The 18,036-nt window shown below is 42.0% G+C and overlaps 2 protein-coding genes across 2 annotated transcripts; one reads left to right on the top strand and one right to left on the bottom strand.

Moving 5' to 3' along the window:
* Positions 1-1,385: 1,385 nt before the first annotated feature.
* On the top strand, positions 1,386-5,443 carry agt (angiotensinogen). The gene is made up of 7 exons (XM_061087851.1): positions 1,386-1,478; positions 2,623-3,068; positions 3,189-3,555; positions 3,728-3,852; positions 3,955-4,103; positions 4,667-4,823; positions 4,914-5,443. The coding sequence occupies exons 2-7, from the start codon at positions 2,661-2,663 to the stop codon at positions 5,088-5,090; spliced, it is 1,383 nt and encodes a 460-aa protein (XP_060943834.1). The 5' UTR covers positions 1,386-1,478; positions 2,623-2,660; the 3' UTR covers positions 5,091-5,443.
* cog2 (component of oligomeric golgi complex 2) lies at positions 5,367-15,841 on the bottom strand. The gene is made up of 18 exons (XM_061087850.1): positions 15,704-15,841; positions 15,179-15,340; positions 13,999-14,064; positions 13,828-13,908; positions 13,586-13,689; positions 13,186-13,294; positions 12,718-12,897; positions 12,336-12,460; positions 11,857-11,983; positions 11,616-11,755; positions 10,440-10,501; positions 10,213-10,364; positions 9,930-10,115; positions 9,538-9,610; positions 8,846-8,988; positions 7,778-7,917; positions 7,423-7,606; positions 5,367-6,943 (listed from the first exon to the last, which is right to left on the bottom strand). Exons 1-18 carry the CDS (start codon positions 15,758-15,760, stop codon positions 6,845-6,847), a joined length of 2,190 nt encoding a protein of 729 aa, XP_060943833.1. The 5' UTR covers positions 15,761-15,841; the 3' UTR covers positions 5,367-6,844.
* Positions 15,842-18,036: the final 2,195 nt, after the last annotated feature.

Here is an 18,036-nt window from a genome sequence, read left to right as displayed (position 1 = left end):
GTTTAGTCATTTTAAAAGATTGATAGCAGCATGAAAGAAAGATGAAATCAGGATACAAATACATTGCTCTGATACTTTCATTATTCTCACGAGTCTACAGTAAACAAGATTTAATCAACATTATTCTAAGTAGTCAACCCATTATCTACAGCATACAACTTATTCCGTGAGGCTCACAGGGGCAGCTGAGGTGGAGTAAACACAGGTCGCCAGCGTGTCACAGGAACCAACGCACAAAGTCAAACAATCATTCATACTCATATTATCACCAACACTCAATTTAGAGTGTACAGTTAACTTCACTCCAATCAACTAAGGTGTGCACAGTGGTAGGAAGCCGGAGTAACCACAGTGAACACACACAGACACACACAGGAAGAACAGGCAAACACTACGCAGAAAGAACCCGGCTGAACCCGGGATTTCAACTGGCAACCTTCTTGCTGTGAGGCAACACACATAGCGGAAAAAAACCCAGAATTGGCCCACACTGTCATCCGGCCCATCTGGCTGGAATGATGGCACTTTGTGAAAAATGTCGTACTCTAGGCAAGGTGCTTCCTGTTTGCCAGATCTGGGCCACAGGTGAGCCAGGGCAATACAGCGAGTCAAAGTCGGCCCGAGTTTGCTTTGTGCTGTTTGGACCATATGGGCCACTTTAGACAAATATTTGTTTTTGGGATATTTGGGCCAATTTTGGTATTTCACAGGTGGACAATGTTTTCTGTCTGGTCACAAGGAGACCAGAGATGCCGCATCACTGTTGGATGTTATCTGAGAAAAGTGCTACTATTATATGTAGTGATTCTTATATATTTAGATTCTATCAAAAAGTTAAATGTCTATAGAAAAGAAGACAGGCCAACATGTGTAATAAGATAACGGAAGAACAATAGTACTAGTGTTTATGAAAGTGTAAGTACTCAATCATTATTCCCTCTTTCTTCTTCTTTATAGATTTTCGGATACAGGTTGAAGTGACTCATGTTTGGGACTTTTCCTTTTCCCCTCAGCGGTCGTTTGACCCCATTAGGCAAGTTGACAAAGAACGTGCGTCAGTAATCAATAACACAAGTAAACATCTGCACAATGTGCTGTCATTTCAGTGAGTCACTGAACAGACTGACAAAGACAAACACAAACAAGCCTGGCTGCGCCTCTGCTGCTCCTCCTCCTTTGTGGAGGCCGTGCTCCCCTTTTTTCACCCCCCTCCAGGGTGTGCTTGCATCATCCTCCTAAAGTCAACAGTTAGAGGGACATTGGGTGGTCTCTCTCTCTCTCTCTCTCTCTCTCTCTCTCCCCCCATCAGACCTATAGCAGCAGCTCTTCAGTACAAAGCGGCCCATGACAGAGCCCCTGACTCAATGCTGCTTTGGTTAATCAGTAACCAGAGGGGGGGCACCGTGGGAGGCTGGCTGGGTTAAAGTGAGGGAGCAGGGGAGTCAGGACCTCATTCAGCAGCAGCAGACACACACACGGTAAGAGCCAACGGCAGCTCAGTGATTGACTTTTGATTGTGATGCACAGTGAAGGTAAACTTGACAGAGATTGGAGGCAACTTTTTGTTTCAAATAATATATTGTTATATCCTTCAGAGCCAAATTTTGTGTCTAAAACTGTCTCTTTAGCATTAAGTTTTTGTTTTAGTTTGAGGTATTTTTTACTTTACTTTCTGTAGAGTTGCTACTCGAAGGTTATTGTGCAGCTGATTATGTCAAAAGTTTTGTCCAAAAAATCCGGAGACTGACAAGAAACATCAGGAATCAGCCACTTTGACCTGTGTGGAGTCGGTTGGGACACAGGTTGCGTATGAGAACGTTTGAGTGCACCGGTGTTATTGATCAGAAACCAAGGCCATGTCCTGCGGTGCACGTCCAAACAGAGGAGAAGTCGAGTGTTGGCTAACTTCCAGTCCATCAGTCCACATTTCCACAGGTTCAACTCAGAGGATAAAGTCCTATTTTTGCATAAGAACAATTACACAAGTTCCTCTTGTTCGGAGACATTTAGTCTGATACAAACAGAGTTTTCCTAAGGAAGAGAAAGTTGTCATTTTAGCTTAGATGACCAGCTTTGTTTACTTTTCATTCACTCAACAACAAATCTTAATGAACTTGTCAATAAAGTTGTTGGTATTTTAGTTTGTATTCCTTAGATTTGTTTGCAACTTATATTTTTCTGTGAACCCGAGATATTTTTGAAAACATAAATATTGTTTGATATATTTTCCGATCTGCTGTTTTTTCTTTGACGATTTGATAGTATAAATTTGTACTTGAGCACATTTTGCCTTCATTTTACGGGCGGCTGAAGCGTCCATCTTTGTGGTCTCAGTAAACACAAACTTGTGCTCACACACACACACACAGACGGGTCTTCATTATCTATGCGACCTCTGTTGCCTGCTCTCATTCACTGACCAGCAGGAGAGCCGCCACACAAAAAGCGCTCCATCGATCACTGACACCCGGCTCTATGCCCAGTGTTCCTGCCAGCCAATCCTGTCACAGACGGGAAACCACTTCCAGCCAGATTTTTGTGGCCACAGACCAGCCCATCCTCACAAACAAGAGGCAGTTCACGTTCGTATCTTAAACTAAAAGCATCCGTCTCCCTCCGCAGAAGGAATCGTTTCAAGGTGACAACCAACAGAAGCTAAAATGCAGAGATCCCCTCTTCTCCTCCTGCTTAGCTGCTGCCTGACAGCGACTCAGGCCAACCGCGTCTACATTCACCCCTTCCAGCTCTTTGCTTCCCCCAACGTCATCTGCGAGACCCTGCAGGCCAAGCCGTCCAAGCCTCTGGAGACCGTTCCAGTGAGCCCCCTGGATCCCGAGGTCCTGACACCAGACAGCAGGGACCAGTCGGAGCTGGAAGCACAGAGGCAGAACATCACGGAGAGGACGGGGGTTCTGGCGGAGATGCTCAACGCTCTGGGCCTGAGGATGTACAAGGCTCTCAGCAGCAAAGAGCAAACCACCAACACCCTGCTCTCTCCCCTCGACACCTACGGATCGCTGGTCACTTTCGACCTGGGAGCTTCCAAGACGACAGCAAAGACGTTCCAGGTAATTTCTCCCACTATAGATGGTGTGCCAAAGTAATGACAGATGACTGATATGGCCATCAGGTCTTCAGCTTTAACTGAAAAGAAGCCAACCTTTCTCACTCCTCTTCTATCTTTGCAGGAATTTCTGGGTCTGAACAGCGCCACTGACCGAGAAGACTGCGTGTCCTTGGTGGACGGACACAAGGTTCTCAAGACCCTGCAGAGCATCATCTCTCTGGGGGACGATGGACCCAAGGACGAAATCACTAGGCAGGTCTGGGCCTTCACTCGTCGGGACGTCCAGCTGTCCGAGGACTTTGTTCGGGGAACGCAGGACTTCTCGGACACGTCGTTCATCCGCAGCCTGGACTTCTCCAAACCTCAGGAGGACAAGCAACTGGTGAACGAGTTTGTGGAGAAGACGTCAGACGGGAAGGTGAAGAGTGTCTTTAAAGAGCTGAACTCCAGCAGCGACCTTCTGTTCGTTACCTCCTTCAACTTTCAAGGTCTGTGTCCCTGCTGAGTTGATTTTGAGTAGATGGAGTCAAGATAAGACATTTTATTCCCGGGGGAGATGATATCAAATCATCTTTATTCAGAATATAGAGTTTTTACTGAAACTCTATCAGTGTCTCCTCCTGCACCACCTAAATGTGTTCTTTGGTTGTGTGGGTTCAGGCAACTGGAGGACAGCCTTCCAGCCGGAGAGGACCACCTTGCAGGAGTTTCATGTGGATGAAACGACAACAGTGATGGCTCCGCTGATGACCCACACGGGTCAGTTCCACTACCTGAATGATAAGGTAAAACCTAGATAACATCTACAGCTGTTGAATGTGACATGACGATGAGCTGGAATTTTTATGATTTTACTCATCTCTAATTTTTGTTGTGTGACGATGAAGATGCAGCGGTGCACTGTTGTGAAGTTGTGTCTGAGCAAACGCTCCTACATGCTGCTGGTGCTGCCTCACGAAGGGACCAAGCTCCACGACATCGAGTCCAAGCTGTTCACAAACGTCATGTCCGGCTGGTACCAGAGTCTCCAGGAGGGGTGAGTGATGCTCGTTTTAAAAACACTGCATATCAAGACCACGTTCAACTAATTCACTTATTGTGAAACTTCATGTTACATTATTAACCTGTAGTGGAGGAAGTACTCTTAGTACATTGTAAGTAAGTTCTTCCTTTAACATTTAAGTTTGAAATAAAAGAACTTGCCGAGTTAGGCCTATTCCCGAATGCAGTGGTCTACTACATCATCACTAGTTTCATTCCTAGTGTTGCTGCTGCAGGAGGCGGGGTCTAATGTTACCGGGCTGCTCTGATTGGTTCAATGGACAGATTCCTCGTTATTGATTACTTTAAAAAAATTATACAATGAACATATTGCAAATCTGTTAAAAAACAGCAGTTTATTAGTTTTTCCCTTACTGTAGAAAAAGCCCCTGGACCTTAAGCGTCAGTGTCTCATTCAGTCAATTCTGGGTTATCATATCAACGTAGGGCTAAAAAGGAAAATTTAGGACAGAAGAGGTCAGGTACATGTCCAATTTTGATATATTTGTCTGTGCAGTCTAAATAAAATCCCTTTTCCTCCCCCTCTCATGCAAACAGTCTGTTGGAGCTGTCGCTGCCAAAGTTCTCCCTGTGGTCTGACAATGACCTGCACGACCTGCTGGCCAACATGGGTCCAGTAGTCGAGGCCCAACTCTTGGGCTCCCAGGCCGAGTTCAGTAAACTCACCGACACCAAACCCTTCACGGTCGATAAGGTGAACTGAACTAAACAAGTGTTTAGCCTGTTATGTAATAAAAACCTCTGGGTGTACGTGTGCATCGCTAACACGTCTATCTCTCCTCAGGTGGTGAACAAGGTTCTGTTTGAGATGTCGGAGGAAGGAGCAGAACCTCAGGACAAGATAGAAGAAGCGGGCGTCCCTTTGAAACTCACCATCAACCGCCCGTTCTTCTTTTCTGTCATAGAGGGAGATTCTAACGCCATCCTCATGCTGGGCAAGATCACAAATCCCACACTTTAAAGTCGCGTGGTACTGGAAACCAGACACATTTCCTTAAGATCTACTTTACCACACAGGTCATCACCTTGTTCCTGCTCATGTTCACCAGAGTTGTATTTTTCTTTCACCACCTGATCCTCTCACTGTCTCAGTATTTATGAAAACGTGTTCCTTCCAGCCGAGTTGTTTTCCAGCTGCCTGTTAATTTGTTTTTCCTTTAAATCTTACAGCTGAGTTCTGTACAGTGTTTTTAGGTATAGAGTAGGTAGAGGAACCACGCTTCTCATGACTCATACATTGTATATTGTAACTAAAGAGTTTATTTTTGTTTTGTTATGGTTTATGATTTGCTGAAATAAAACATTTGTTTCCCAGTGGAGTTGATCTGTCATGTTTTTTAATCAGGGTTTTAAACTGAACTGTTTCAAATGAGTCTTATGTCAACATCCATCACATGCAAGCAGGTCAGAGAGTAATGCAACAGGTCATTTAATCTGAATGAGTTTTCATAACAACATGGTTTAAATTCAGGTCAGATGTGGTTGTGGTTTATGAATCTGTAGCAACGGTTTCAGTGAAAACAGCAGAGGTTCCTATTCCTGGATCTGCTCTCTGATGTAGATCCAACTCAAATATTAAAGGGTTCTTCCCAGATCAATACCACATAGTTCAACCATGTTTCATGGTAATCCGTCGACTAGCTTTTGTGTAATCTTACTAAATAACAGACAAAGAAACGCTAATAAAAACACAAGCTCCTTGGTTGTAGAGCAAAGGCCCAACAGTCCCCTTTAAATTAAAAGTAAAGCTGCATCAAATTACACACACACACACACACACACACACATCAGTAACCTAAATATGCCAGATATCCATTAATTATTCCCTGAGAATTAGGTGAAAATGTCAAAAAGGACAAAATCTTGTGATATTAAAAAAATAAAGTCATGAAAGTAATTCCTGGATCGCTTCCCTGATCCAGATCAGAACTAAAATGTAACATTGGCCTAAGTTACATCCTTATCCCAGGATTCATGGAAATTCAATCAGTAGTTTTTGCTTAATTGCACTGACAAACTAACAAATTGAACCTCCTTGGTAATAACATCTTGTTGACGTGTACAGAATTATAACCATCAGGGTTTTGGAATGAGTGATACACAACAACTTGTAGTTCACTTACAACCTTTGTATTAAAACACAGAGATTCTTCACTGAATCCAAAGTTCTTTCCTTCTTTCCCCCCCAGAGTTCATTATGTTAAACGTATCATATTATACAACCTCCATACAACTAAAACACTTCTTTATTGGAGATTAATCCTTCACCAAGTAGCAGAATTTAGACCGATAGTGTTTGATTCTCTCTTTAGAGCTTTCTGACCCAATCAGAAAAAGTAATCTCTGTCAAGTAGTGCATCTTCACACCTCCTTCTCATTCTCCTGCTCCTCCACCGACATCATTCTTTTTGGGAATCTCTGTCATGGACTCAGCACTGTGATGTCCTTCGTTCTCACAAACCTGCAGCAGAAGCCATGATGTTCCAGACAGCAGCAGTTTCACACAGTCATTTACAGCTGAACTCATGCTGAAGTAAAATGCTCTGAATTCTGCATTAAATAAAGATGTTTTTCTCAGATCATCCTACATTCTTCGCGGTTTGGCCATCATCAACCAGTCCATGACTTTGGTCTGGACAGGGACAAGAGTCTTCACAAAAGCGCAGGGATAAGTGCAGCAGGTTCCTGGGTTCCAGTCACTGTGGAATCAACGTTTTACTGGTTCTGTTCAGCAAGCTCTCGTGCCTCCTTCACAAGGTCCATCAGGGTGGTAAACATGGAGATGTCGCTCGGCTGAAGACCCATCTTTTGGATCTGAGACGAACGACAGAACAAAGCAACGTAAGCAACAGCGTTTCAGATGACAAGGAAGTTTCAAACACAATGTATGTATGTTACTGTATGTGAGTGAACGGATTAATGTATGCTTGAGGTTATGTGATGCTGATATGAATGTATATTTATGATTACAGTTAGAGTAGCGGTGTGGAAGCATGTGAATGCGTTCACGTCGGCTTGCTGCATGTGCAGGATTGTCCAGTGGTCTGTTTACTCCACCAGACTTTTAACTTGATGTTCTTTTTGTACTGTATGTTTTTTTTATGTATGCAACATGTTCCCTGTCTTCACGACAAATTTCTCCCTGGTGGAGACCAATAAACTAACCTAACCTAACAATCAACACGCAGTTTATAGCTTCAGAAGTTTCATTTTTTAATACATTTTTTTAAGTTTTTTAATACATGTCTGCACGGATGATGAATGCGTTTGTGTACTTGTCAAACAGCCCTCACCTGCTCTCCCAGGTATTCCACGTCCAACGCCAGCTGAAGGCGGATCTTGGTGTCGTCTGTCGGGCCACCGTTTGCTCCCGCCGCCGCAGCTGCGGTCGCGCCCTTTCTCGCTTGCTTAAGTCTCTTCAAACTCTCCTCCATCTTTCTCACTGAGCTCAGCACCTCGGAGATGGTCTCATAGTACCTGGACCGTGGAAAGTGTCATTAGTGAGAGAGGGTTCCCCATCTGGATTAGCTGAGTTACACTTAAAGGATGAGCACATGCTGTAAATATTTACATCCCCACTTTGGTTAGTATTTTTTAATTTGTCTATATAGGAACTGCCTCGAGTTTTGTTTGAGTGTTTAAAGTTACCTCTGTGTGCACTCACAAAGTGCAACTCGCAGCCACTTTTGTGCAGTAGAGGGAGTGACCAGCCCGGTCGAGTCCATCAGCAGCTGATGTAACGGACGTAAGGCGTTGTCCATGTAAGCTGACGCACGCACCGGCACATCCTGCACAGGGAGGAAGTCAAATGTTTTAACTTTTTCAAAAATATCTTTATATAGAATTCAATCTATTTCAAGGACGTGTGTTAGTTGAAACTTGCATCTTGCGTCAAAAAAATTATGTTGTAGACTACATTTTCTTAAAATACAGCTCTGCAGTTGTCAGTCATTTTAAAATCTACTTCACAAGAGCGGAAATCTTTGTGGTTGTGCATGTGACCACACAGAACCTCTCAAAGGTTTGAATCAGTGAGAGCAGTGAAACAGTGTTTCAGCCTAATATGATGTAAGTTTATTAGTTGGCAGAATGTTTTTGTATTTCCAACAAACGAGTTAAAATGTACTTATATTTACTTTTTAATCCATTTACTTTAGAATCAGACTTAGCATAAGCAGAGGCTCAGAAATGACTGAGGACTTGGAGAACATTGAGGGAGAATCTAATATGATACTGTTATCCTTGATGAATAGTTATTTACAGTTAAAATAAGTCTACAGTAATGTATCACAACAAGTTCTCAGCTACAGAAACATCTGGCCACTGGGGGGCAGACAAGCATACTATGAATGAGCATGGGGAGTTTCTGCCATTTCAAAGGCAATAGTATTTATAAAGCACCTTTCATATGCAGGTGTTGAAAGATTTAAGGTGCATTTAGTTCTTTAACAGGCTCAAGCTTTGAGCCGACAACAGTAAATTATTCCAGTGGCATTTGTTTGAAGGTCATTCATGTATCAGCAAGCATTATCCCTCCAGGTTCCCTCATAATCTTACCAGTCACTGCATTTCAAATGTCACAACACAATTCAAAGTGCATTAGCCCTCCAGGTTTGGTTTTGATCAGACAAATATTTGCTCCATTGCTCCGAGGGATGTTTTATGACGGGAGAAAAGAGAAGAAACGTGCGTGTGCGTGTTTGCATCTTCGCTGACCTTATTGGTCCTGCGGTAAAGCCGTGGAACCTCAGACGCGCTCTTTAGGAAGCGGCAGGAGCGCTCAGTCAGATGCTGGGTCATCCTGGCGTTCAAAGTGGGAGCGCTACTCGACAGGGAAACCTTGGAGTCCGCCAGAGCATCTGTCATAGAAGAGAGCACCAGTAAATACAAGGAAGTACGCTGACAGACTGAGCTACACATGAGCTGGAGGAATATTGTAATATGGACAATTACATCTATATTTACATTGGCCGTCTGTCTCCATAGCATGCATTATATCAGATTAAATCCACAGCACCTTTTTACTGACACATAATTCAGGAAAACTTACAGAAACAAAATCAGAAAAGATTCTGGTAAAAAACTGCAAAGCTAAGAGGAAAAACTAAAATGATTAGAGCCTGAACAATATGGATGCCGATGCCGATATTATAATAATATAAGAAATTGGCAATGATTCCGACAACAAACAACAATGTCGTTTTTTAATTATTTTTATTAAACTAAAATTTTAACATCTATGCACATCTTTTCTGCAATGTTTACTCTGTAAATCAAATATTTAATATCGGAACATATCAGCAAATATAAAGGCAGATACCAATATGTCTGTTAAAGGCTCATATCAGCAGATATTATCAGCCAGGCTCTAAAACTGAGTTTTATAGGCATCCTCATGGGCAGCTTACCTTCCACAACCGCAAAGTTTTTGAATCCAATTGCTTCTAAACGCTGTCGGACCATTTCCGACAACTCTGGGATCTAAGAGAAGACGAAGCACCTCAATCAGTTTAGAAACAATCAAGTGGAAACTGGAGAATGAATTTAAAGCAATACATAAAACAATAAAGAATTGTCTTTCACTGATATAAAAGTGTATGTGCAGGGCTCTAGACTAACTTTTTACATTGGTTGCACCAGTACCCCAGACCTGTGTGTGTGAATGTTAACTCTGCAGAGGAGATGAGATGAAGGAGCAACACGATCACAGAAACAGACACGCCAGCTAAATGTGAGGCGCACCGGTGCAACCAAGGAAAATGCTTTGTTGCCCTTTTGGAGCCCTGGTGTGTGTGCGCACCTGCTCCTGAAGCTTTTGGATGTCAGCAGCAATGTAGACCAGCTGTTTGGTGGACAGAGATGCAGGACTCCCACTCTCACTGCCGCCATCTTCCATCGAGGTGCGGCTGGAGGTGGAGGACGCTGAGCTGGGCAGAGGCCTGGCTGGTTCTTTAGTCACCTCAGGGGCTGGAATCTTCGTCAACACCTGTCCAGACACAAACACAGGTGAGGACAAAGTACAACAAAATGAATTGTTACATACTGCTTTGTTGACACTCGTCCTGCTGTTAATGTAAGATCACCTCATGGAGAAACTTGGCGTATCGAGAGTAGAGCTGCAGCGTGAGCTTCCAGAAGCGATGGGCCAGTAGTGACAGGTAGACCTTGTCAGACCAACATCTCGTTAGACAGGACCCCAACACCTCAGAAACCTGCAGGTGGTAAGCACTGCCAGCTGGACAGGACACAGACACACAGTTACTGTGAGTTCGGTCCACACTGGTGCTCATGGCAGAAAATAATGTCCTACCTGGTGCTGCCATGAGTCCATCACTGATGGCAATCTCCAGACTCCCTGCTATTTCCTTGTACCTGTGAAAACAAAGAGAGACACACAGAGAGGGGAAGCACAAAATAATCAATGTGTTGTCAGTTTATTTCTTGCATAACCTCTGATGTCCACATGTTCATGACGTTAAGCAAAACCGTTTCTTTGAAATGATGGACTTTGCAGAGAAGCTGAACTGTCCAGGCTTCTGTTGTGAAATGAGGACACAGCAGTCGAAATCTTTGTCTTGAGGTGCAATGATCAATCTGTGTATCGAGTACTTTACAGTGTACAGTGTGTTTGTGGGAGGGAGGAGGCTGAAAAAACATTCGACAACTGTTAATACTTTGTTCACAAAGATCAATGCCCATTAAGTCAAGGTCCAGTGTCACGTTTACGGGAAATGTTTACTAAGTTGGAGATACACATCCTTAATGTACCTTTGCTTCTAATGATAATGTTCCAGATTCCTATGAAAATGGTCTTTGTTAAACATTGGCCGACTTGTGTCTTTCAGCTAAAAAAACTGCTGACAGGCTGCAATTTAATCAAAGCTTGTCTCTTAAGTCATCAAGCAATTCTAGTCAATTCTTCAAAATGCTTGCTGTGCAGAAACTACATCCTCACCCACGTCTGACCATATTCATTTAGGATGAGGGGTCTAACTGTAACAGATTGCAAACCTATTCTTCCCTGCATGAAAGTAAAAATGCTGTTATCTAAGGGTTTTGTGTATCTAGCTCTAGTCCGGGTCTCATTCTAAACCAAAATATCTTGAAAGAACATTCTGACATTATGAGAAATGAGCTTATTTGTTTTCCTGCAGAGATGAAAAGACCGATACCACCCTCACTTCTAAAAATAAATACAGGTCTACAGTAATGATGAGTTTCTTCCAGCATAAAAAGTGAAAATACAGGAAAACAGCTGGTCTGTGTCATCCAAAGGCAACAAAATCCACCAATCATTTATTCTACTGCTCAACAATGAACCTGCTGTAAAAATGATTCATCGCCATATAACAGGAGTTAAGTGTGGAACTGTTTCTCTGCCGGCCACAGTAACTTCCTGGAGTTTCCAACGGTTGTCTAGCAACCACACAAGTACCTGGCCAAGAAATAGGTTGATGAGTACAGATTGTATTGAGGAGATGTGTACCGTAGCTGAAAGTAGACAGGAAGGTTCCATTTGCTGTGGAAACTGGTGTAGGAGGGATGAACTCTCAGTCTCTTCACACTGCCCTGCGAGCTGCACTGACGCTCAAACTTCCGCACGAACTCCATGCTCGCACTGTAGCGCTGCAAAAGAAGACAGAATCCATAGTAAACACACAAAAAAGAGGTGAAACCACACCACTTGAATGCATACACACACACACACTGTGTCACTGTGGCTGTACCTCATAGAATATGTCAGGGTTTCCAGGGTTGAAGAGGTAGGACAACCTCTCCTCGACCCCTTTGATTATCTCCGGCCAAACCGAGTTCACCATGAAATCATAACCTGGCACGGTGTCGGCTTTGTCACTGAGGAGAAAAAACATCTGCACATTAAAAACATTAAACACATTTTTAGACTGAAAGGGGAATCGTTTTTCCTTAAAAAAAAAGAAGGTCTGGTGATAATGACAGAAAACATTCAGGTCTGATGCCTGAGGATTTCAAAGTATGATAAAAAAGTACTTGATTTGTTCTTACAATTTTACAGAGTGTTATCATAATACAAATCTTAGTGTTGTTATTACACAGATATTAGCTTATTTAACTTGTTCCCACAAGATAATAACTTGTGCTCACAAGATTAAAAAAAATATCATCTTTGGGACTTCAGGGGCTCCAAACAATTTCAATGAATTTGCCTCCATGAAAACATGAATACCTGGATCTGCCTCCTCCAGTCACCTCCCTTAGCAGTCTACAGTGATGAGGAACAAACTCCACTAGTCTGGTGTACATCAACTGGAGGCCATTCGGACTAGACTTCACCACCTCTTCTACAATCACCTTAAAGAAGAGGAGAGAGATGAGATCTTCAGTTGATGATCGATAAAGTTTATTAAAGCAGGATAAGCAGGATTTTTCTGACATTCAATTTAACAAGCTCAGTATTGACATGGCACAATCTCTTGCTATATTATTATGAACTAAAGAGGCCTCGTTCATCTAGTTTTTTAAGATAGATACATGATCCATTAACTTAAATACATCACGTTAGAAGCAAAAAAGTATTTGAAGTGCCCCAGCATGTGTTGACTGTGTACCTGGTCCATGTATGGTTTGACGAGCACCTGTCCCACCAGTGCCTCAGCATCTCGGGTCTTGTCTATGGTGGCATACGTCCTCAGGCAGTGACGCACTATGTCCACATTGGATGTCTGAAGACCCTCGATCAGCAGGCCCTCGAGGGACTGCTGGAGCATGGAGGTGATCCCTGCGATACGCTGAAAGAGAAGGACACTCTGTCACTTACACTGATAGAAAGTGATCATCACACGTAGTCTAGTGTATCTAGTGAACACATAAAGCAAGTATCAGTGTGCCAGTATCAAATATATTGGAGATGAATTCTGTATGGTCAGTGCAGTGATGTTGTTTTCAATGATTGGTTATTTCTGCCAAGGAATTACCGGGCTGGTGAATTAAAAGAGGAGCAGCCAAACAGAAAAACGGTTTGACTAACAGAGAATTGATTCATCAGCCGTCCGACCGATTGACCCACTAACACTTACAGGTCTGACTTTGTCCAGCAGGGGCATGCCTTTGCTCTGTACAGCATGGAATTGTAGCTGGTTGAATTCTGTAGCTATCCTCTCCAGGATCTGACCTGCTAACAAAGGACTGAACACAGACAGACGGACATGAAGTCACACACAAATGGTTATCCCAACAAGCTCAAACAAATCAGATCTCTGCTGGTTTTGACATATTTACTATCAACAGAGTTTTGTTCAAACGTGCAAACATTCCACAAGATTACAAAACATGTATAACGTCTTCCACACCACTGCTCCAACAAAAGATAGATATGCACATTTAGAACTAGGATGTTTTCTATTTAATTCAATGTGTCCAGTGGTGGTTAATTTATTGTGTGAAGCCAATGGGTTTGATCACATTCCAGTTCCCCACCTGCTGATTTCCAGAGTGGTGGATTCCTTGGAGTTCTGCGAGTGGAGGATCTTCTCAATCTTCTCCACTGAACGCACTACCTGAATAAGCCTCAACACATAGACCTGTAATAATGAAAGAAAGTGAAAGTTTACCAAAATGCAAACAATTATTCACTGAAATGTTGAATAAGCTTGCAGAAACAACATATATCCAAAATTTGACAAAATAATAAAGTCAGAGAGGGAGGTTATGAGCCAAACCTTCTTCTTCTGCAGATCCTCCTGTTTGGACAGCTGGTTGTCGATAGCTACGATCACTTCACTCACACAGGAGCGCAGACTCTGCAACAGACCAAATCCAGGAACGTGCATGAAGCCTCAGCGGCAGGAATCAATGGAATTATTTAACTTATAGTTAATCAGAACACATACCATGATCTCTTCTCGTAACTGTCCCAACGGTACAGAGAGCTGATTGAGGGCTTTGTCCATTCCAACCTGAGACAAGTGAGCAGACATCTGACATTAGAAACAGTCTACACTCACAATAACTTTTAAAAATAATGTATCTTGAGGACTGATTGATAGTTTAATAATGATTATTTATTACTATATATTATTATTTGACTATAATTAGGGCCTGAGCACTGACATCAAAGGTCAGGTGAGACCCTATTGAAATTGTAAGGATCATTATTATTATTCAGGCAAATGAATTGGCTTTTTGAGGGCTTTACCATGCTCAACTTCATACCAAAATTTGCAGACAGTTAGAAAGTGGTGAACATGTACGTATTCTGAAGGAATGATCAATGGGCGTCGCAAAATGGCTCAACAGTGCCCCCCGAGACCCCTGGAACGTGTTCACATTGACCGGTCTTCACAAAAATCAATATACAGGTGTATCATGAGCAGACAAACAAAAAAGTCTTAGGTGCAATTGGAAAAACACAACAGGAAGCCTGCTATTTTGCATTTAGTTTTACATTGTTCTTTCTAAATGCTTTTCCAGGCCAATCTGGATGACAGGAGAAGTATATGAGACCCATCATAATTTCCACCAAAGTTAAACTATCATGACCATGGTGGAATGTGAATCAGCATGATTATAATGATTGTATACCACATGTGAAATATATGAATGTTAACAAAGCAAATATACGTTTAGGTCTACATTTAATTGATCTCTTATCGCTCTTTGAATCCTTGTTATAATTTGTATTTCCTGCACATGAAACCTAACAGGTGAGTGATTTTGAGAAGGAGCCAGACGAGCTCCACCTCCTGACATGAGGGAGCAGTTGCTGTGGCAACAGGTGCTGAAAGATTTTAGGTTTGTCGCCAAGTTTTTTGATAATTAAATAATTAAATCTGGATTAAAGCCGAGAGGGAATAAGGCTGAGATGCTGGAGCCCTGGTGACATAATGATGAGAATATATTTATTATTATTTTACCATAATAATTCATTGTAAAATAAAGGCTGGCTTTTTAGTCAAATAAGACAATCTATCTCACACTGATGTCTGGCTGCCTTCTGTTAATTATTGTTGCATAAAGCTCATAAACTGCAGCCACACTGGTCGATACAAGGCGACACTAAGGACAACTGACCAGGTTGGTGGAGAGGTTGACAAAGTCTGCGTAGTCCTTGTTGATGAGCTCCACCATGGCTGTCTTCAGCAGCTTGTAGTAAAGCTCCAGGTCCTCCCTCATCTCCTCCAGCTGGACCTGCTTCCGACACTCCGCCACAAACTGGTCCACGTCAAAGTCATCCTGCAAACACAGGAGACACGGAGACAACAGACCAGGAAGTTACATACAAGAACATCCACTGTGGACATGGACAGCACCAGTAAATAAAGACATAGCCTCAAAGTGACAGAACAAACAAACAAAGAAGGACATTTTACTTTTAGGTTTTAACTATAATTCATACACCGTGAGGTTGTCGTTCAACATTAATAGCAACAGCCATGTCTGTCATTAAGGATTAAACGTGTATTACATGGATAAACCTTCAAGACAGGTTGAGGTAGGACCAACCACCACCAGCTCAACTTAGCTTCATGCTAGCTAGTGTAACATCAGCAGCTCCGGTCAGTGAGTCATCAAAACGAAACGCTGACAGATTCTCACCTTCATAAAAACATCTTTGTCGAAGCACAGAGAGTCGGGGGCCTTCGGGAGATTCATGTTGGATCAGAAACACACACACACACACACAACCACAGAGAAAGAGAAGAAGACGACAAGCCTCCAGTTAGCTGCTGTCACCGAGCTTCCGCAAACATGGCAAGAGCACCAACGAAGAAGAGTCACTGGACTGGAACAGGGGACAGAACGCTGCTGCGCCCCCTAGAGGTCGGTGTGTGTTGCTCGATTCAGCCTTTAACCCTTTGATACACAACATGGGTCAAAAGTGACCCGATGGAGTTTTAATTAGGGCCCGAGCACCTTCGGTGGGAGGCCCTATTGAAATTGTAAGGATTATTCTGAGCGTAGTGAATAGCATGTTGAGGGCTTCAACATGCTCAAAAAGTTTCTAAAGTTTGCAGGTAATTAGAAATTGGTGAAAATGTACGTATTATGGAGTATTTGGAAATGGGCGCAGCAAAATAGCTCAACAGCGCCACCTACAGAAAGGCCCCTCATTCAGCATTCACCGATCCTCACGAAAATGAGGACCATTGTGTATCATGACCAGAAGCACAAAAAAGTCTCTCAGTGCATTATGATAAACGCAACAGGAAGCCCGCCATTTTGGATTGAGTGGCCATTTTGGCCATATTCCACTGTTTTACTTTGATGTACTTGTCGTAGAGCTTTCATCAGATCAACTTAAAATTTAGATGAGTTTCATCCCAACAAGATGGTGTGACTGTGGCCTGGCGTCAAAGTTTGATTAAACACGAGCTTCTGTATCTCAGACATATTTGGTCCAATCGAGTCCAAACTAGACACATAAGACAAGAGTCGCGACCTGAAGACATCTATACAAAAATCGTGACTTAAATTAACAGCGCCCCCTGGTGGCATCAGGAAATGTCTTGTTTTTTAAACGTCTTACACTTGGAACCATTCCTCCTAATCCACTTGCGAAACTATGTCAAACTGTGTGAAATGGGTGTTATTCTTTTTAGAAAAGTTGTCCGTTTTCATGCCGCTTTTTAACGGCAGAAAAGTTGTCCGTTTTCATTCAATTGATTTCCAAAAATATAGCAAAGAAACACTCAGCCGTGCATGAAATAACATTGTAAGTCAATACGGGTCATTTTTAACCCATGATGTGCCTTAGAAGGGGTTTGCATAGCTTGTGTATCAAAGGGTTAATACAGAAGAAAGAAAGGTCAAGTTCTCCCTGAGATTAAATATATTTATATCATAACGAAATGCTTTGTACACTTTCTGATTACCTCACTCTGATTCAATTTGTATTGTTTCGTTGTTGTTTCTCCGAACACACAGCTGCACACCTTCCAGATGTTGCTTTGCAGACTCCAGATGTTGACTTTTACTTCTGATGTCTTCAAGGTAGAAACTTTTTTTTTGTACATCAACACTGTGTCAGATAAACCTTCCTCATTTATTTGTTTAGCCTCTCTCTGCTCACTTTATATGAAAGTGTTCTCAGTCTCCCTGATCATGTTTTCACTCACACAGCTCCTCTTGACTGCCATCACTTGTAAGGTACGTCTCAGACATTTAAAGCTGAAGGTGTTCGATATCTTTTCACTTCCTCTCCTGCTTTGTCGTCCTATGGCTTCATTTTCAAATCCTCTGTAAGATTTGAAGATTTGAAGTGAACATTTCAGCAGATAATGGCAGTTAAAACAATTGAAGCTATAATGAAACTGTAAGTTGCATGTGCTATAATGAATGTTTATTTTTTTAATTCAACACTGCATCAACAATAGATGAAGGGTTAAAATTGGAAATTGAAAATATAAAATAATCACAGCAAATATAAAACAATATTATAGAATAGAATAAGACGTATTATAAATAGTGCAAAATGGTGCAAGACTAATAAATTCGCATTGGATAAAAGCATCAGCTAAATGACATGTAATGTAATTTACGATCACTGTCAGTTTTCTATCTGAATTTTTCTACAGTATTTGACCAAAGTTAGATTCAAATAACTTTATTTGTCAAAGGCCTATATCCTATGTAAGAGCCCATGTTCCCCTGTCACTGCTACAAATGTTAATGACAATATTTAATTTAAATATTATGAATTAATTAATTTATATCATATATGAACCAGAACAGCTATATTGTTTATTGCATTTAATCACGTTATGTTGTGTTGAGGTGAGATTATGTCATACTTCTGAGTTTAGTTAAAAAGGGGATTGAGACAAGATGATTGAAATATGGAAAAATAACAATGACCACAGCAGTTTTACCCGAGGCAGATTCTGTGATTGTAAATACAAGGGCTGCAAAATGGAGCTTGTGGAATAATG

The sequence above is a fragment of the Limanda limanda genome, chromosome 15, assembly GCF_963576545.1.
Source record: "Limanda limanda chromosome 15, fLimLim1.1, whole genome shotgun sequence".
NCBI lineage: Eukaryota > Metazoa > Chordata > Actinopteri > Pleuronectiformes > Pleuronectidae > Limanda > Limanda limanda.
Note: the sequence above shows the minus strand (reverse complement) of the source record. Positions and strands in the feature narration are given on the sequence as shown.